This window comes from Galleria mellonella, unplaced genomic scaffold, assembly GCF_026898425.1.
Source record: "Galleria mellonella isolate WM207_F2 unplaced genomic scaffold, CSIRO_AGI_GalMel_v1 utg28, whole genome shotgun sequence".
Lineage (NCBI taxonomy): Eukaryota > Metazoa > Arthropoda > Insecta > Lepidoptera > Pyralidae > Galleria > Galleria mellonella.
This window is the reverse complement of record NW_026442064.1, coordinates 3,442,985-3,463,849: the sequence shown is the minus strand read 5'-3', so window position 1 is coordinate 3,463,849 and position 20,865 is coordinate 3,442,985. Positions and strand designations below refer to the sequence as shown.

Genomic DNA, 20,865 nt, shown 5'->3' with positions numbered 1-20,865 from the left:
ATATCATAAGGAATAATTTTTGTGTTTGTTTGTGTGATTTGTTTGTGTGATCACTCAAAACTACTAAATATACTTCAAAAATTCTTTCAACCCTAGAAAGCTACGTCATCAGCGAGTACCATAGGCTATATATTATTTTCGAAAATTCTATAAACCCGTGCGAAGGAGGCCGGATCACTAGTATATTATAAATGTATAAGTAGGTTTGTTGGTAATTTCTTGACGCCTCAACCAATTGTCATGAAATTTTACAAACACTACTGTATGGTTAGAGAACGATACGGTTGAAGAATGGCATAGGCTACTATTTATCATTACTGGCCTGATTTCATTCACCTTCATAGTTTTGTTCCTTACTGGTGCCCCGCCATTGTGGGGCATAGGATGCTCCGTATGGTATATTCTATGCTATACAATCGATGTACTCGTGTATCCATTAAAAAAATCATTGCTCCACTGGCATCGAAGCTAAAATTTTTTGAGGAGTCGTGCACGTTGCCTCTTAATTAATTTAAAAAGTTTTCATCTAAAATACTTTTATTTTAAATTTCCAAAGGATTTATTTATTACACATTTACAAATTACAGTTCTAACAGGTATTTAAAATACAATAGAAAAACAATAATACACAAAAAGTTTAATTTTATTCAATGCAAGCTGTACTTGGGACCACACGTACAGTACTTGCATCTAGAAACAAGTATGGTATAATTAATACAAAGGATTTTAAACATATTACATCTAAATACATACAAACACACACAGAGATAGGTTTATACGAAATTTTCAATAAAAGCATTATTAGAATTCCTAAAAAGATTATTTTCTTAGCTTGCCTGGTGACCCGTCTATGGAGTTCCATTCCTTTAGTGAAGGTGACATGCAAGACAATTTTTTTTCTAATTACTTTTCAAATATAATATGTATACAAATGAAACAGGTCTGTAACATTAGTTTACTTATAAATTTAAAGTATGCATTATCATAAGTATATAATATAACAAATGTATAACAAAAACATTGTATTAATCTACATTTAATAAGTAAAAATAGACGAGTGTTGAGCAGCTGGACAGGGCTCGCGCGGTTCCGCGTGGCCTGATTCCATTAACTCCCAATACGACGACACTCTACACGGAAATCGCTATAAAACAAAAATAAAAAATATCAGTAACAATAGACAAATTGGTTTACAAGGATAGAAGGGGCTTCTGAATCGACTCCGAAGTACATATCTAATGAGCACAATACATAGATTCTGTGCATTAAATGATTGCAGAGATCGCCTGATCGCTTTAAGAAAAATAGTGTTTTCAGTTTTAATGTATAATTTAAACAATGAGCACTTATTTATTTAACTTACATAGGTACATAACAAAGGTACACATGGAGAATGTAAAAACTACCATACACTGTGGCGCCCATGGACACCTCATGCGTTGAAATTCCTGCAGACAATAGTGCTATGCCTCCGTACCATGTAATTTCACTGCATTTTTTAAACAGAAACATAGTTATGAAAGCGCAGTTACTTCATCGTAGAAAATACTTCCAAGAGAAGTACCAATAAAAACCTAGATATATAAGTCTCTTATTTACTTAAAATGCTATTATAAAGCGAAATTAAAAAGAGAAATACTATCATATTAATGCATAGGCGATATATTTTAGCTATACTTACATTTTGACAGGAACCGAGTCGGTTGGCTGTGAGTTCGGAGCCACCACTCCATCATCGCCTGCCATATCTGGCTTCGGTTGGAGCGATCCTGTCAAATAAAAATATACATTAATTTAATACAAACACATATTCAGACGAGACCGGCGTGGTCTAACAGTGGCTACTTTGTACGTCAATATAAAGTGTTAACTAATACCGGTGATGGAAAACACCGATAACAAACTTAATAAATACGAATAACAAATAATTTCTTCACCATCAATAACGTATACGAATACTTTGAGCGTTATATTTTTACCTAAACTTGTTGCTAAATGTAAATGGCTTTGGTTGTATGAATCAGTACCTACATGAAATATTTTTTATGCTTTGTTAAAACATAAATTACCCGTGCACCAAATTCCATTTAAATATGTACAGTAGTTTATGCATGAAAAAGTAACAAACATAAATCCATATATCTGTGCTAGACGCACTAAAAACTGCACTATAAACTTTCACATTTAAAATATTATTAGAATACTTACTATCCGATTGCGACACCGAGTTGAGTCTCACTCGTAGCTTCGAGCGCCCTGATGCATCACACCGGCTACCTCCGCTGTCACCTTTAGTCCTGTCCATATCTTAACTGATCTTCCTCAGCCACTCTAGCGTTTTATAAACAAATAAAAAAATACATTAATTGATAGAATATTAAAATTTGTTACTAATCATAATTAGAGAGTGTTTCATAGATATTTATTAATAAAACTTGGTTACCTTTTCGTTAATACGAATTGAAACGGTTTCTACGTAGACTGGACAGCAGTCGTAGCACACTGACGTTGCCAGCGCGATGCTCGCCTTTTATATAAGAAAAATAATGAATTTTTCATGAGGCCCTTAAATTTATAAATAAATTTGATCATTGATAATAATATTAGTATTATTAGTAGCAGTTATTGTCGAAATTAGTGATTCAGATGAAGTTAAATACAAACAAAAAGTAAATAGATTCTTTTCATTTTCGTTTTATATATATATATATATATATAATTCACAAATTCTTCTTCTACAATTTCAACCAATTTCGAGAATGAGGAATTTAAGAACTATTTTACGTATTACGCTGCAAATTAGGGGACGATTTTCATAATCATTTTACCATACCATACCAGTTTTTTTTTACGGGTGAAAATGGAATAGTAACCCCGCTTGCGCTAACAGGATACGCTGGCGGACCACCAGTGAAGGGTGATAGATGAGAATGAAAACAGGCGAGTTAGCCCATCATGTGAATTCATCAGGAAACCATGAACCATGATAGTTTTCAGTCTCCATTACTAACAATCCCCTTTCCCCCATACCATACCAGTTGCATATTAGTTTTTAGTTCCTTATTAATGGTTAAATTATTTTCTGTTTATTCCTTTATTATTTATTGTATACAGACATAATTTTATATGCAGTGGGGGTAATGGGGACTAACCTCCCCATTACTGACAATCCCTTCTTCTCTTAACATAATTACAGTTAGATATATTGAAAATGTTTGTTTATGAAAAATGACAGATAACTGTGATGTTACGCCACTTTGGTAAAACACTTTGGTGGTGTCAAAGTTCTAAAGTGGGTAGCACTAAAAAATACAAAATATATTAACTTTTTAAATATACAAGGAGGACACTTAACATAGTTTCTGCCCGCTACTTCGTACGCATGGATTCTAGAAGTAGAAATAGAAAAAAAAAAACAATGAAATAGCCTACTTATACATATCGTATCAAAGTAAAAAATATATCAGTTTTTTAATGAGACTCAGGAATGCAGCTATGAAACCTGCATCCAATTTAGTGCAGCAGTCTTGTGGAGTACTTGTGTGGTGTTAAAACAAACATACAGATAGGCAAACAAAACTTCTAAAATTATTGTTTTGTCATATATTAGTAAAAGCTCCTTATTCACGCTTCCTTCATTTGCGTTTTCACTATTCGTGAATTATAACCAGAGGGAGACTTTGTACAAAAGTCGATTGCTTGGGTACCTCTGTCCCATTCGTGTTTCAAACCGTAAAGCAGTTGTGTTTGCATGGCTGTGTTTCGGTTTGAAGGGTGGGATATGGCGTGAAATTGCTGGGTACAGAGGAATAACACCTGAGTCCTCAGGAATGGCAACGCATGGGGCTATCATGGGCGAAACTGTATACTCTGTTTTGTCCATGGTACTGCTCATATCTATAGGCGACGGTTACCACTTTCCATCAGGTGGGCCGTCAGCTTGTTTGCCATTCAAAGTTGTATAAAAAAAAATTACAAAATTGCGACCCAATTCCTATATTTGCGGCTAAGTATTTCTTTATTCACAGATCTAATCGGTGCATATTAATAAAAAAGATTCGGTGTTCTTTTGTAAACGCGTTGGTAGAAGGAGTAATGAAAAAGTAAAATAGACCTTATTACAACTACGCCTAAAGTTTATTGTCGTATGCTATTGCCGCTATATAAGTGGTTTGACTTTCCATATTTACGATTCCTGTATTCGCGGCATATTCACGGAATGTATACCATATACTCGCGAAGAAAGAATTATTACTGTATTGTTCTTATTAAGAGCCCTCATATTCATCATCATTATCCGTCCACTGCTGGGCATAGGCCTTCCCCATAGACTGCCATAAAGAACGGTCTTAAACCACCTGTATCCACTGATTCCCTGAAATACATTTGAGGTCGTCACTCCATCTAGTGGGGGTCGTCCTACACTGCATTTGTGCGTACGGGGTCGCCACTCAAGAGTCTTTCTTCCCCATCGGTTGTTGGTTCTTTGAGCTACGTGCCAGTACCAGCCCATTACCACTTCAGCTTGCTTATCCTTCGGGCTATGTCGGTTACTGTGGTTCTTTTGCGGATACCTCGTTTCAGATTCTATCACGCAAAGAGATTCTGAGCCCTCATCTTATTTTTTCTTAAATATTTTCCATTCACAGATATCGTCTAATTAAATTTTTATTATATTAGTAAAATTGATATAGATCTATTCACAAATATACATATATACAAATTATAGTTTAAACAGATATTAAAAACTAGCCTTTTCCCGCAGCGTTGCTCGCTTCTGACTATGTAGTTACCGTATATCATTCTCATTGGAACCCTTCATGAATCCGGTCTTATATTGTATTATATACTTAAATGATAATTACATACGTAATACCTTCATAAACTTTCACTCTATTCAACTGATCGGTTATTTTATAACATTTTATATGTGATTCTTTAGATTGATATCACTTTTTCATTTATGAACCGATTGAAGTAAAACAAACATTAAATGTTAAGTGGAGCAAATCGCAATGCATTGCAACCGCATGCTTTGTATGCACAAACGTACAGACAAACAGACAAAAATTCTAAAAATCATTGTTTTGGGTTCTAATTTGTTCATAGAGTCCCCCTATAATAGTTTTTCTTATATATCTTCCATGTACAGACAGCGACCAGTTACGATTTTATTATATGTATTGATACTAGCTGACTCGGCAAACTTTGTTTTATCATATACATTATTTCGAGAACTATACATGAAATTCATTGTACTACAATTATTATATTCGATTGTCATCTTGCAATCCTATTGCGCAATATAAAAATCACGATTAAAAAACAGGCGTTGATCGTAAAAGCGTGAAAATTTGAAGTTGTATGTATTTTTCAATACTTAATCATAATAAAAGAAAAATAAAAAAATTGCAAAAAAATAAAAAAAAAATGTTTAGGGGTGGGTCACTCTTATCATTGGGGGGTATGAAATATAGATGTTGGCCTATTCTCAGACCTACCCAATATGCACACAAAATTTCATAAAAATCGGTGAAGCCGTTTCGGAGGAGTTTGGTAACAAACACCGAGACACGAGAATTTTATATATTAGATTGATAAAGAAAAATTATACACCAAACATTTAATTTTATTTAATGCAAGCTATAGTTAGGTAACACATGTACCGTGCGTGTATCGTAATATAAGTGTAGTATAATTAATACAAACAATTTTAAACATACCAAATTATATATGAATACACATAAACACACACATAGATAGAATATTTCATCTTTCTTAATTAATTAAGGACCAATCCTTTAAGACGTGTCTCCTCAATAACTTTGGGTAACTTATTGTGGTGTTGAGCCTCCTTATATAATATATTTTCTTCTTTAGCTTGCTTTGGAATTCTCAAGAAAATTGTTTCCTTAGCTTGCCTGGTGACTCGTCTATAGTGTTCTATTCTTTTGGTGAAGGTGAGCTGTGAGTGTAAACATTTTCTAATTAATACACAGACATGATATGTATACAATTGAGAAAGGAAAATATAATAAATGTATATCAAATATACACTTAAAATACGTGTTGAGCAGCTGGACGGGACTCATGCGGTACTATCATATACTGTGACGCCCGTGGCCCATATAAAAATTATGTATATCTATATGTATATATGTTATAATTTGTGTGCTGCAAGTAATAACTGCATGCGTACAATTAAAAAGGTTCATAAGATTAGTTATCTTATAAATTTAAAACTATACAATTTAATTTGTGTGTAATATAATTTTTTTTTATACAACTTAGAATGGCAAACAAGCTAACGGCCCACTTGATGGAAAGTGGTAACCGTCGCCTATAGACATGAGCAGTATTATGGACATAACAGAGTATACTGTTTCGCCCATGATACCCCCCATGCGTTGCCATTCCTGAGGATTCAGATGTTATTCCTCTTTACCCTGTAAATTCACGCCATATCCCACCCTTCAAACCGAAACACAGCCATGCAAACACAACTGCTTCACGGTAGAAACACGAATGGGACAGAGGTGTTCATGCAATCGACTTTTGTACAAAGTCTCCCTCTGGTAAAATATTATATTATTTATATACATACATGTAATATATGTACATAAATAATTATATACATGATACACTTTATGCATTGTAATTCCAGAAGACAACAGTGTGCCATGTAAAATCCCACTTTACAAACAGAAAGACAGTTGCCAAAGCACAGCTTCACCTCATAAAATGGACGGGGTACAGTATCCATAAAGATCTAGATATACCAGTCTCTTATTTATTTAAAATGCTATTTTAGACAGAGGAGAAATGCCAACATATTCGTGCACTGGCGTACTATTTATATTCCTTTCTATTTATTATTATTATTATAGCTTGTTATCCACTTCAGTGGGCCCCAAGGGTAAAAGCCTCCTCCATCTTTTTCCACTTCTCCTTATCTGTAGCAATATTTGTCCAGTTTTTTCCTGCTGTCTTTATTATGTCATCTGCCCATCTCTTTTTTTGCCTTTTTCCTGCTGGACCTCGCCATTTTGTTGTTTGGAGAGTCCACGTTTTATCTTTGTACGTCACTATATGACCTGCCCATCTCCACTTCTATTTCATACTATACTGAAGAGCATCTGTTATTTTGGTTTTCTTCCTAATATTAGTGTTTCTTATTTTCTGTATTTTTCTTAACTTTAAAATACTTCTTTCACGAAGGAAGGAAAGAAGTCCTTTCTATTTATACTTACTTTTTTTCAGGAACTGAACTAATTGACGGTGAGGTCGAGGTCGCTGCGATCTCTTCACGCGCAGGCTCTAGTGTCCGCAGGAGTGGTCCTGTAAACAAAATAACAAATTTGAAACAACCTATACTCGTACATTTTTTTTATACAACTTAGAATGGCAAACAAGCTGACGGCACACCTGGTGGTAACCGTCGCCTATAGACATGAGCAGTACCATGGACATAACAGAGTATACTGTTTCGCCCATGATAACCCTCATGCGTTGCCATTCCTGAGGACTCAGGTGTTAGTCCTCTGTACCCAGTAAATTCACGACATATCCCACTCTTCAAACCGAAACACAGTCATGCAAACACAACTGCTTCACGGTTGAAACACGAATGGAACAGAGGTACCCAAGCAATCGACTTTTGTACAAAGTCTCCCCTCCTTAATAAGATGAGACCGGCGTGAACTATCGGTATACTAGTCGGCTTATAAGCTCCAAGCGCATATGTTCGAATCCGGAAAACACCAAACACTTTGCAAATCAGTGTAAAGTGCTGACTATTTCTGGCGATGGAAAACACTGATAGCCTCACCATCAACAACCCATTCTTTGAGCCTTACATTCTTTTACAAACTTGTTGCTTGATATAAAGAAAAAATAAAAAAGGCAAAAGTTTTACGTAAAAGATTAAGCAAATAAACAACCCATGGAACGCGGCTTTACTCTCATGAACTAATACATATTAGGATATAAGTAGTTTATGTGTAAAAAAGTAACAAACATCCGTCTATCCGTCTATCCATCTGTCCTTACAATGTTTCACGCATATAATATTATTACGATACTCACTACTCGTATACTGCGGTACCAAGTAAGGGATGAATGACCCTCCATAGTTTGCGCGTCCTGTTGCAGAATGCGGCACCAGAGACAGAACGCATCCGCGACCACATGTACAGCGGAAGGTGTCGTGATTATCTTTGGTCATTCTATCCATGTACTTGACTGGTCTTCTTCAGTCACTGCAGCGATTTCTACGAAAAAAAAAGCAATAGATTAGTTAATTGAATACTAAAATTTGGTGCTGTTTACATTTAGAGAGTGTTTTTTTTTAATTAGTGATAATGGAATGGTAACCCCGCCTGCGCTATCGGTATACGCTGGCTGGGCACCAGTGAGGGATGATAGGTGACAATGAAAGCAGGTCAGTTAGCCCATCGTGACGAATTCCGCTAGAATTAACCACGATTGTTTCTAGGGGGAACCGCATGGAGGTTGACCTGACAGGATATATTGCTAGCAATAGGTCAGTTAGATCCCATTACCAACTATCCCTTTCCCCCGATTTAGAGAGTGTTACAATCATAATTTCGATAAAACTTTTACACTTTCTCGTTGAGTTTAATTGAAGCAGACTGTATGTGGACTGGATAGTGGTCGCAGCACACTGACGTATCCAGTGCGTTGCCAGCTTTTTATATATAAGAAATGATGAATATTTCATGAGGATCTAAAATTTGTAAATAAATTTGAACATTGCTCTTTATAATCGTGTCATATGAAATCATTATTTCATTGTAGTGTTGAAATTAGTACAGGGTACAGAGGAATAACACCTTAGACCTCAGGAATGGCAACGCATGGGAAGTATCATGGACGAAACAGTATACTCTGTTATGTCCATGGTACTGCTCATGTCTATAGGCGACGGTTACCACTTTCCATCAGGTGGGCCGTCAGCTTGTTTGCCATTCTAAGTTGCATAAAAAAATTAATAATTCAGATGAAATAATATACAAACAATAACTAACTAAATCGGTCGAACTTTCTCGATCTAGATACACGTTAGTTAAACTGGTAGTTTTTGCATTAAAATAAGTAAGTGGGAAGAATTGTTTCCTTCTTTTGCATTTCATTTAATAAGAGAAAAGCTATTTACCCAAAACGTAGTGATGGGCATCATATTTTGTTAAAACAAGTAGATGTCGACACCTACTTACCTTAGATTATATAAGTAAAGTGTCTCCGCACAAATGCTCCGAGAAAAGTGGGTCTTTTGTAATGGATGATAAGGGAATGGTAACCCCACCCGTGCTATCGGTATACACCGGCGGAGCACCAGTGAAAGATGATAGATGAGGATGAAGTAGGTCAGTTAGTCCATCGTGACGAATTCAACAGGAATTGTTCACGATGGTTTCCAGGGAGAACCACGTGGAGGTCGACCTAATAAGGCATATTGCTAGCAATGGAGCTGTCAAACTCCATTGCTAACAATGCCTTTCCCCCCAGAAAAGTGGGTCAACTTTTTCTTACAATATTGTGATAAATAGCTATGAGTGTTGTTTAGATCTATTTAATGCGTAAAAACTAATTTTAGTCAGGTCAGTTAGCCCGTCGTGATGAATACACCTGGAATTTAGCACGAAGGTTTCCAGGGGCGACCACGTGGAGGTCGACCTGCCAGGGTATATTGCTAACAATGCGACTGGTAGTACTCATTACTAACAATCCCTTCCTATTGCTAAGCGCAAATCTCGAGGACAGCTGAACCGAATTCGCTAATTCTTTTTTTACAATAATCCTTGAAGTACGAGAATGGTTCTTACGGAGAGAAAAAGTAAAAAAGTCTGAAAAAGTCTTAAAACAACACTTTTCTGTACTCCCATAGAAACAATTCATAATAATACTTAAAAGTCAATTTGAACTTTAATACCATACCATAAAGTTCAAGTGTTAATAGAGAGGTTCCGGGAAGGCAAAACAATCGAGTAGCGTAGCACGGCGTGTTTTATAATTTTTATTTTTTTGATATATATATATATATATATATATATATATATATATATATATATATATATATATAATTTATATAATTTAAATTTGAACATTTGTTCTATCTTATTTGTGCTATTGATCCTTACTAATATTATAAACGATTATTAACCATACAGCTCATGATTACTTACTACTATTCAAAATGTATTAAATACATTTACAATGGATTTAATACATTTTGATAAATCGCATTTTACCGTCTTAATTATAAAAAAAATATCAACACTTTATAAGCCCTTGTACAATAAGGAAATAACGTGATTAACTACACCTGTTGACAGCATCGTCACATATAGATAATCTATAAACCTATCATAAACCTGCAATAGCAAAACAGACTATAGCAAACTAATAGGGTGACAAAGTCAAATAGCGGTCCTAAAAAATTATAATGGACTAATGCCTACTAAGAACATTTTAAGCTAAAAATTTGTAGCATTAAATTAAAATAATATGTTATTTTACGCATATAAATTAAAATTCTTTACTTTTTATGATCTAATATATGGATCAATTGAAAATCTGCTATCAATCATGCATAATTACATTATTCTAATATGACATGCACACCCATCCTAAAGACGTGTTCAATTTATTTACAAAACATTGTATTTGCTTAACCTAGTTAATCTCCATACATATTTTGGTGTGTGTATATATTGATTTTTTAATTAAAATAACCATTATTATAATTTTCAATTTTTTGTTACAAAAATATAATATAATAGTAGGAGTAGTATATTTATCAAGATTTTTATTAAAATCATATAATATTTTTGATAGAGGATTACAGATATGATCTGTAGAAACAACTTGACAAGTTTGCAACTTAAATATCTATAAATATAAAATCCTCCAATAAACCTATTTCAATTATTGACAGTCTTGCGTAACTTCCATATTAGCTTTTAATGTATGGATATGGTCAGAAAACATCATGCCAACGTTTAGTTAAATGATGAAATTGTAATAGTGCCAAGTTAACTAACAAAAATACTGTCAAATGCGATGCAAATGACTGCCATCTAAACTATTCACGGAACAGTTTTAGCTTTATATTTCTTTTTTTTTTTTATTACGACTATATTTAATATTAACTCTATTACGAGGTTTACTCTAGAAATTGTTTAGATATCACAGAAAGTGTTGAAAACTTGTATCTGCTATCAATAATATTACGAAATTAATATTTCAAGGTAATATTGTATAAAATAATAAATATATTTAAGAATGTTATCCTTTGTTTTCTTTTTGTTGAAAAAAAGTTCATCGGATTATGCAATTTGACATAAAATGTATACATTTCTTTAATAACATGATTCGTGTTTTAATGAGAAATATTTACAGTTTATTAATATCGAAAAACTATTTAACTTTAGTATCATTATAAATCTATTCGTTTCCATTTTGAATAGCAGGCTGATCAACATGACGAGAAAGGGAGGATTTTTGTGTAGATTGGTAAGATGTTCCTGACCGAGTCGTTTTACGTGGTTTGTATGAAGTGCTGTCTCTTTTCCCTTAATTATATACTGTTTGGTTATTGAGGGTTCATTGTTAATGAATAAAGCTTTATTATAAACAATCAATAGTGTCATTGTCACATTTTAGCTAAAGAGCTCTTTAAACCTACAAAAAGATTTTTTTATGAATAAGACTGATAGTTTTTAAACTTTTTTTTTTATTATTGTGTCTATCGGGGTCCAATGATTATGTCAATGTCAAAGTTGGAAAAAACACGGCTATATTATCGGTGGTCCGATAAGATTTCTTTATACTTGTTTGTTGAGTATTTATAGAACTTAAAATGATACCTAATCTGACAGCCCACTAGAAAAAAGGTGGTAACAGTTGCCTGTAGACCAGAACAGTACCATGGGCCTCATAGAGTATACTGCCATCCATTGTAACTTCAAGCGTTATTATTCCTGAGAATTAAGGTGTTATGCCTACGTGCCCAATAATTTCACTGCCATATCCCATTAAACACCACCTTGCATGTACAGCTGTTTTGCAGCAGAAATACAGATGGGATAGAAGTACTCAAGCAGATGGATTCCTATGCAGCAAAATGAATGATTAAATAGTCTATTATAGGGTAATCACCTAAAATGTTTAAATAAAAGAAGGATTTAATCTACAATTGTGTATTTCTAATACACTTTCTACATTATATATTTATAACATTGGACATTGCTGTCTAAACGTTTGTACATTGCTGTTTAAACGTAGAACGAGCGCTGTGCAGTTGGATAGGGCTCCTGTGGCGCCGCGTGGCTGCAACCCACCAAGACCCGGCACGATGGCAATGGAGTTGCCGGGTTTTGCTGTAAAAAAAATAGTATTATTAATAACAATGGACATACTAAAACAGGGTTGGTTTTCAGTCAATGGTTCTAACTTCAGTAACCTGGAATACCACTACCATTTCCCACCCTTACTGAATCATAGATATGCACAGTTGTTTCCTAACAGATCTATATATACCAGTTTATTATTTACTTAAAAAAAAGAAAAACTATCTCTCTATTAGTGTATAAGTGTTATTTATAAATAAGTATTTATACTTACATTTTGACACGATGACAGTTGATTCACTGTGATATTGGTGGTGCCCAATACTCTATCATCGCGAGCAAAATCTGGTTCGCGGTGGAACAATCCTGTAAACAAAATAAAAAAAATATATTAATACAACACACACACAAATATGTTTAGCGATAATATAATCGACTTTTTGCCCCAAAAGACATTCGAATCTGACTGATATCAGGTAATATATTGATTATACACACAGGAAAATTTATAAATTGATACACGCAGGGATAGCCGTAGGAAACAACTAGTTCCTAACATAGTAGTCAGAGGCATGTTTTGACAATTACAGTTTGTAAAAATAAGAGGTGTTATTTAAACTCACCATCCGCTCGCGGCACCAAGTCAGGGCTAGGCAGCCGTCTGTCTCTACGTTCTTTGATCGTCTTGTAGCAGAAACTCATAACCACCAGAGCGGCACTGATTGAGGCTGCCCCTGCGATCGCCTGCCACATTACGCTCCAGTCGCTTTGGCCCTCTTCGTCGTCGTAAATGGCTGCGTTTATAAACAATGAATATAACAATTTTTACATAAGATCTGTTTCAATAGAGCCTAATAACCATAACATAAACAAAAGAATAACTAAATAAAAATTAAAAAAAAGAATTAACTAAGACGTGACGTTCGCCATATAACATTTGCAGCGGAAAGACGTCACCAGTGCATTGCCCGTCTAATAATAAAATATTGGAAATGATGAATTTTTCATAGGATCCTTAAATGTTTTGTTACCCTATTCGAAAATTAATGCCATAAATTTAAACATTGATACATTTAATATTAAAGCATAGGGCTGGAAAAAAATTATGAATATAAAATTGTCTCTTAGAATATAAGATGGAATAATGTAAAATATAGTGTTACCTGAAGAATTGAGTGGTTTGTAGGAGTTCAACGGCATGGTTTTGACGTCGCTGCGACCTCTGATGTTACTGGCGTACACTACAGCGGTTACATTTTGATCATCTTCCATGTTGGGCAGTTGGAAGTGACCCGCTGGGTCAGACACGTTCTGCAGCAGTGTTCCGTCTTCTGATAAGAGTTCCAAGTGTACTGTTTGGGCCCTGCCTCCATCCCAGCCTGAAATATGTTTATTTGGTTACTAATGAACCCAATACACATTGTCCGGAAATCTACCATAGCGCCACCTACCGGGTTCAATTGCGAATGTAAGCCTTTCAGGGACACAATAAATATATAATATATTAGACAATATATTTATATATATCTATTCTTACCTTTCTTACACTGGACTCTCAAAGTGTTCGGGAAAGCCTTCAGCACGTCACATTCCGGGGTGTTCGGTGGTCCTCCAGGCGATATGGTGTAACTGCATGGTCTCTTCTGCTCTCCGAAAGCGTTGGTTGCTCGACACAGTAGCAAACCGATGTCACCGTCGCGAGGCAGCCAAGTCAGGGTCGAGGAGTACCGGTTGTGATTGCCAGGTATCTTCTGTATTTCATTAACAAATAAGTTACATAAAATAAAGAAAAAAAATTTTAGAACGGTGTATTTTTATCCATTAACTAATTTCTGTGCTCACCCTTATAGTAGTGTACAATGTCCTGGAGTCAGAGAAAGTCCAGCTGAATTGCAGAGGTTCTGGAGAAGCATCGACGACGCACGTGACCGTCTCCGCCTCCCGTGGCATTATTCCGACGGTTTCCTCGCGTGTTGTAAGGCAGATGGGACGATCTATAAAATAAATATTAAAACTTGTTATATATAAGTAAAAACTATTTCCTTTTTTATATGCCCAGCAATTGAATGTTAATGTATTTTAATGATTAGGAAGTGGAGAAAGAATAGTAAATATCATATGTAAAAATTTTGAATAATTTTTCACTCACATCCAACGTTTAAAGTAACTTTGTCCTCAAATACCTCCTCCAAGTGTGAGTTGTGAGCTCGGCACACTAAATCATGTTTATTATCCTTCAGAGAGGGCGCCACAGTCAAAGAAGAGACAGTAAAATTACCATCGTGAAGTTCCTGCGAAATCAATTTACAAACGTTACATACAAAGTAATTAATTACACTCCTCGCAAAAATTAAGGGAACATAAAAATTATTGAAATTTTTGGGTGATTTTCAACAGGCTGTATTTCAGTGAAAAATAATCGTACAGGAAATTTAAAAAAAGGGTTTTGAAGCTTGAAAACTCTAGTTTTCAGATTTTTTGGTGAAAAAATTTTTTGAGCTCCGGTTTCCATGCAATTCTTAAACAAAGCTGAAAATAATTTTTTTCTAAATTTTCTAGGTTTTGTTTTTCACTCTATGGGCATGGAAAAATTTTTTCGAGCTACTCCATTGTATAGGTCTCTTAGCGTGTTTATTCAGCTTCAAAAATCGCTTTGGATGGCTCAATTACGACCATTTGTCTCCGAGATATCGAACTTTGAATGCAAAAGCATCCTTTTCCATTCAACTGCTAATATCTCTGGAACTACTGGTCGCACAGCAAGCGGGCGCCGAGTTTCTTTATCTGCATAAAATTTTCTTGATTTTTTTCGATTTTTTTTTTGATAATGAATTTTTAAAAAACAAAAAATTGAGTAAAAAGTGAAAAACAAATGAAATTATTGATTTTTGAATGGATTAGGGTGAGTTTAAGGGACAAAAACCTTGTTCCCTTATTTTTTCCAAAATTTCAATCAATTGGTCCGGGAAAAACCGTTGAACCGATCGCTCCAGGGATTTGAGGGTTCTTTAAGGAACAATAGACTGTAAAATTTTCCTCAAACCTTAGCTTTCCCGCCCATATTAGCGAAGATACAGCCAAGTAACCAAAAAAGGAGAAAAAGTCACTTTTTTCCACTTTTTTCAATTCAATGTTAGAGGTGGAAAAAAATTTTTTCTTCACTAACTCTTGACTGTGCTTAATTGGAAATTTTATGCAGATAAAGAAACTCGGCGCCCGCTTGCTGTGCGACCGGGCAAGTTCAATTAGCAGTTGAATGGAAAAGGATGCTTTTGCATTCAAAGTTCGATATCTCGGAGACAAATGGTCGTAATTGAGCCATCCAAAGCGATTTTTGAAGCTGAATAAACACACTAAGAGACCTATATAATGGAGTAGCTCGAAAAAATTTTTCCATGCCCATAGAGTGAAAAACAAAACCTAGAAAATTTAGAAAAAATTTATTTTCAGCTTTGTTTAAGAATTGCATGGAAACCGGAGCTCAAAAATTTTTTTCACCAAAAAATCTGAAAACTAGAGTTTTCAAGCTTCAAAACCCTTTTTTTAAATTTCCTGTACGATTATTTTTCACTGAAATACAGCCTGTTGAAAATCACCCAAAAATTTCAAAAAATTTTATGTTCCCTTAATTTTTGCGAGGAGTGTACAATGGAGAGATTAATAAAATTCATTTTCTTAATTTAAAAAAAGGTTAAGGAAAAATGTCTACATTAAAAAACTTACTTTGTGTGTGCTAGGTCTCAGCACTGACTCTCCGAGGTGCCATGTGATGGATGGTGGCGGGACGCAACCCACCACGACGCAGTCGACCACACGTGGCTGGCCGGCTTCGAAGTCGTAATTATTGTTTAAACGAATTTCAACACGGGTAGGAGGTACTGCAACAAAAAGATAAAAGATCAGTTCACAAATCGTTCACTCGAAGTCACAAAAAATAGCAAATTTATCACCCAAATCATTTTATTACACAAACAGACTTTAATAAAAAACAAGTTGTCATTCCTACTGTAATTTTTTGCCTCTCTTCGATACCATGTTGGCGATTTTAGGCACTTTAATAGGAGAATGTAAATTGGATGGTCCTGTTATTGAATATTTACAGGTTAAAGGGTTTTTTATATAAATAATTATATATACTATTGAGATAAACTATAGTTAGTTGAAGTTACAGAGAAATTAGTATTGTGAAAATACTTACAGTACATTTTCACAAGCAGACTCGCGCTCAGTGGTTCGGTGACGTCAGCGTTTTGCGCCAAGCACTCGTAATGCGCGTCAAGTTCGGAGCGCGTTATGTTTTTCGCGTGTACTTCGGCGCGCAACACACCCGGGCGCGCCGTATGCGCACGCTCGATCACAACGCCGTTCCTTCGCCAGTAGACCAGTGTGTCCGGTTGTTCTGAAATCAAATTAGGTATTAAGGCAATTGAAATAGAATTGGACACTCATTTGAAAAGACATTAAATGTTACAATACATCACCAAATAAAATTAAGAGATTGAATAACAGCCATACACATATCTAAATTTATTAATATTTTTTGTAAATTGTACATTAAAATATTAGTATAATGATAAATATTCACTTACCATCATTGACTTCACATATGAGTGTGAGATCAGCTCCAATATTGAGAGGGCCAACGTAAGCATTCTTGATCTCTTCTCCTTCTTCGTTGTATATCTTGGGAGTTCCAGGAGAATCTGTTGGGCACGTAATAATATATACAATATATACAAAAAACATATTTAGAACAGAAGAATAAGATCATCACTTACCAACAAGGCGTACTTCGATGACATAGTCGATTGCGGGCGAGGCTTGGTAGTGGACCCTGCATCTGTATATGCCGCCATCTTGGTCGCTTATGTGTTTCAGCAACAGCGACGTGTCCTCGGGGCAAACACCACCGTCACACGAAGGAACGAAGAAATTATCGTGATTCACTGATCTGCAGAATAAAATAATATGTACCACTGAATTCAATTGCCTATTTTTAAGATAGGATATTTTATGAACAACTCAGAACCAAAACTTCTGTCCCACGCGTATTTTTGCTGTAAATCAGCTGTGCTTTTCTCTTTAATGGTCATGGTTCTTGGATCTTCTTTTGTATTACTAAACTGTAAAAGACTGTATTATTTTATACACAACATAATTATATTACTCTTACCTCTTTTCGGATTCATCATTCGGATATCTATATAAAAAATCTTTATCGTTCTTCAGCCACAGTATATATGATTCGGGTCCATCTAAGAATACTCTGCCTTGTCCGCACGGGAGACGCGCATCCTGACCGCGCACTGCCCGCAACACGACCACATCTGTATAAAATAATCATTATTATTATTCTTCTTCTAACGGCTATGTCTGTTTGTATCTGTGTGAACATGTATTTACCTGTATCTATGGCCAGCACCATATTTGTCCCAAATAAACTCAATATGATGTAATATAAAAACATCTTCGGTTTAGGTAGGTGATTTAAAGTCATCTTGGATTTTGAAACGTACTACCACAACGTCTCGAATCCTAAAATGTGATGGTCAAATTAAAATTAGGCTTAGTAAAATACAACAAATTAATATACACAAAAGAGCAAACCAATAGAACTGTAAAAATCTATTTGGAATTATCATATAATATGCACAAAATAAAAATAAAGACAGGTTTGGAAACTTCTCCCTTTTAAACATTACTGTGTCTCAATAGAACTTAATAACACATTTTCAAAATTAAATTAGTAACAAATCAAAATATAATGGGCATCAGGAGGCTGTCTTACGATCACGCCAGTTATATGTTTGTTTACATTTCCTTTAAATTCTATTGAAACGAACTAAAAAGATAAACTTATAAAGACATGAGTCACAAAAATAGTGGTGCGACAACAGTTGTACCCTATCTGTATAAAACAACCAATATAACTTGAACTCCACTTTACTTTCACATTTCCCCCTTTCTAATTGAATTAGCACAAACATTAGAAGGGGTGAGGAGGTCAAATTACGATTGGAATTAAGAAATGCATTCAAACACGCAACCTCCCTTTTTGAGTGAGTCACTTCGTTAAGTCGGCTTCATAAACAAAAATAGTGATTTGTTAGTTGACGCGTTATAATTAAATGGATTAAGTAATTTAATTAATTCTAAATTTTTTTAGGCCTTTTTACCAACGAGAAGTCTAAACGGCGCGACTCATTTACTCTAAAACTTATAAGGGAAATCGTAAAAAAGTCTGTCATTCTAAGTCTAAAAATAAAATTAAAAATGCATGCACAAATTAAAAAAATATATGCAAAAAAATGATTAATTAACGAATTTAATAAAAGCCAAAACAGTAATTTTTTGAATTTTTATCAATTCAGTTGCAATACAAAAATTTAACTGTCTTCGCTGTTGCGTTTCTGAAAGGCGAACTTAAAATCTGATGTACGTTTTATTGTTTACTTCCAAAATACTCGCATATGAAGTCGCAGGCAATAGTTAACTATATTTAATGTGAAATGATTACTGTCGAACATGATATATGAATAGCACGTGGCTTTCTTGCTGAGCAAAATGCTGACGCGAGCTGTGCACATCGTTCGCTCGGACACGTCCCGTATAAAGTAAAATTATAAATGTATAGGTATAATTTTATTTCAAACTAACTTTTGCCTACAAATTCCTGCGCACGAATCGGAAGTATGGCTGATAAAAAAAAATGAATTAAATAGATCGCTTTTAGGTATATTTTGATTTATTATGACAAAACATATCTGATTTTAAGTTCAACGTTCAGGAATCTAACTCTAAGAACAACATCCGATTTGATACAATAGTTTAAATATTTAATAGATGTACACAGATAAAATAAATTTAATGTTTTTGCTTCCATAATTCATATTAAAATCCCGTACATCGAGTGACCTATGGCGTCAATTTTTAACATAACAACAGATTTTAAAAGAGGATAACGCACTCGATTCTCCTACTTTTTATGTGTATTGTATAAATTTAAATTCATGATGGTCCGCAACAATAACTTTAAAAATCATTTTTATTTTATAAGAATATGAAAGTAGGTTTGTTTGTTACCTCTTGATGTCTTAACATCGTGACCAATTCTCATGAAATTCGACATATATAGAATTTGCTATGGAAAAACATACACCGAATATAAACACTGTATTTGTAATATAAAAAAAAAGTAAAAAAAAATACATGAACCTATATATTTATATGTAAAAACCACGTGCCACTCAATCAGTTTTAATGAAATTTTTGTAAGTAGGTATCTTGATGATCCAACATTGGATAATAAAATAGCGCACGTGGTTGATGACAAGAAAAATAAATGCAGGGTAGATAGAATGTAATCGGGTGAATAGGTCACACCGTAACTGGGACCAAATTAGTTCAATTCGCACAAACAAAACCGGGGCCGCAACAAATATTCAATACTTCAATAACACTAAATGCAAAAACTTAACTAAACAACATCCCAGAATTCGCGTTGCGTCATTCAATTGAATTCGACTCTTGAAATAAAATTAACAAGTACCTACACGAAAAAAAACTCCCACGTTGCTGTTATAAAAATGTTAAACGGTTTCATAATACAATTTGATTATCCGCAAAAAAAAATTAATAAATAAAAACCAAAAAAAAAAACAAACACTAAAATTAATCCTAAATCTACATAATAATTAATTAAAATTTAGCACAAATAGTCTGTAAATTTAACACCATTAATTGAAATAATGCTCATATTAGATTAATTATTAATTAATTAATTACTATAAATCATTAATTACTATGACTAATTAAAATAAAATTCCTACCTTAAAATCTTCTTAGGCAATCAGCAATATAATCATAAACTGAATATTTAGTCGGCCGCGTGTGAACACTACAAAAACTTCTGTATGAATAAAGTTTTCTAACACTTGCCAACTCAGGTATTGCAGGGTTGTTAATGCAATAGAATAGTATGGATATACCGCTTATATTAGTTAATACTCGCATATTGTAGGCACCACGGTGAAATGCCTAATAAGTGGTTTTAGGTGGCGTAGTATAATAGCTTTGTAATACCTAAAATTGTAACAACGGGGTCAATTCTAAGGGGTCATTGATCTATACGTATCTCCAAATTTAAAATTTCAATTTGATATTACAACGTAATATATAATAATAATAATTTAAGGACCAATACAAACTAAATTTCTAATTTTCTATTTAGTTCAAAATTAGTTTTTAGTTCATGATGGCCCATAAAATAGTAAATTTGTGAAACTGTCAAGTTAAAATATTAGTTTTAAAGGTACGTTTAGAGAAATATATAAAATACATAATAGGTCCCAATGTAGTAGTACCAACATTAACTATTTTTTTACCGCTCCCTTTACATTTATCCATTAGACCAACTTTGTGTACTTCTGTTTTTTTTTATATTATTTCAACTAATAACTATAACGCGCGACGTTTCACAAATCTATTTCTGTCT

General features: G+C 34.2%; 1 protein-coding gene and 2 long non-coding RNA genes across 3 annotated transcripts; all 3 read right to left on the bottom strand.

Moving 5' to 3' along the window:
• Positions 1-633: 633 nt before the first annotated feature.
• LOC128200821 (uncharacterized) lies at positions 634-2,499 on the bottom strand. The gene is made up of 4 exons (XR_008252896.1): positions 2,444-2,499; positions 2,209-2,331; positions 1,682-1,769; positions 634-1,144 (listed from the first exon to the last, which is right to left on the bottom strand). It is a non-coding gene; the product is annotated as an uncharacterized LOC128200821 (long non-coding RNA).
• Positions 2,500-5,740: 3,241 nt separating this feature from the next.
• LOC116413274 (uncharacterized) lies at positions 5,741-8,676 on the bottom strand. Its single transcript, XR_004224038.2, has 4 exons — positions 8,623-8,676; positions 8,086-8,270; positions 7,251-7,338; positions 5,741-5,965 (listed from the first exon to the last, which is right to left on the bottom strand). It is a non-coding gene; the product is annotated as an uncharacterized LOC116413274 (long non-coding RNA).
• A 3,529-nt stretch (positions 8,677-12,205) lies between these two features.
• LOC113521319 (hemicentin-1-like) lies at positions 12,206-20,325 on the bottom strand. Its single transcript, XM_026906832.3, has 14 exons — positions 20,201-20,325; positions 17,775-17,906; positions 17,545-17,698; positions 17,150-17,322; positions 16,961-17,074; positions 16,570-16,770; positions 16,095-16,249; positions 14,521-14,662; positions 14,214-14,365; positions 13,909-14,122; positions 13,535-13,750; positions 12,995-13,165; positions 12,646-12,737; positions 12,206-12,401 (listed from the first exon to the last, which is right to left on the bottom strand). The coding sequence occupies exons 2-14, from the start codon at positions 17,866-17,868 to the stop codon at positions 12,297-12,299; spliced, it is 1,983 nt and encodes a 660-aa protein (XP_026762633.3). The 5' UTR covers positions 17,869-17,906; positions 20,201-20,325; the 3' UTR covers positions 12,206-12,296.
• Positions 20,326-20,865: the final 540 nt, after the last annotated feature.

What these genes read in the sequence shown, in the direction of transcription:
- LOC113521319 (XM_026906832.3), bottom strand. Translation starts at nt 17,868, where the DNA reads ATGACTTTAAATCACCTACCTAAACCGAAGATGTTTTTATATTACATC. An exon ending in AATGATGAATCCGAAAAGAG is followed by an intron (nt 17,323 to 17,544) that starts GTAAGAGTAATA and finishes TTTATTCTGCAG; the next exon opens with ATCAGTGAATCACGATAATT. An exon ending in TCTGCTTGTGAAAATGTACT is followed by an intron (nt 16,250 to 16,569) that starts GTAAGTATTTTC and finishes TTTTTGTTGCAG; the next exon opens with TACCTCCTACCCGTGTTGAA.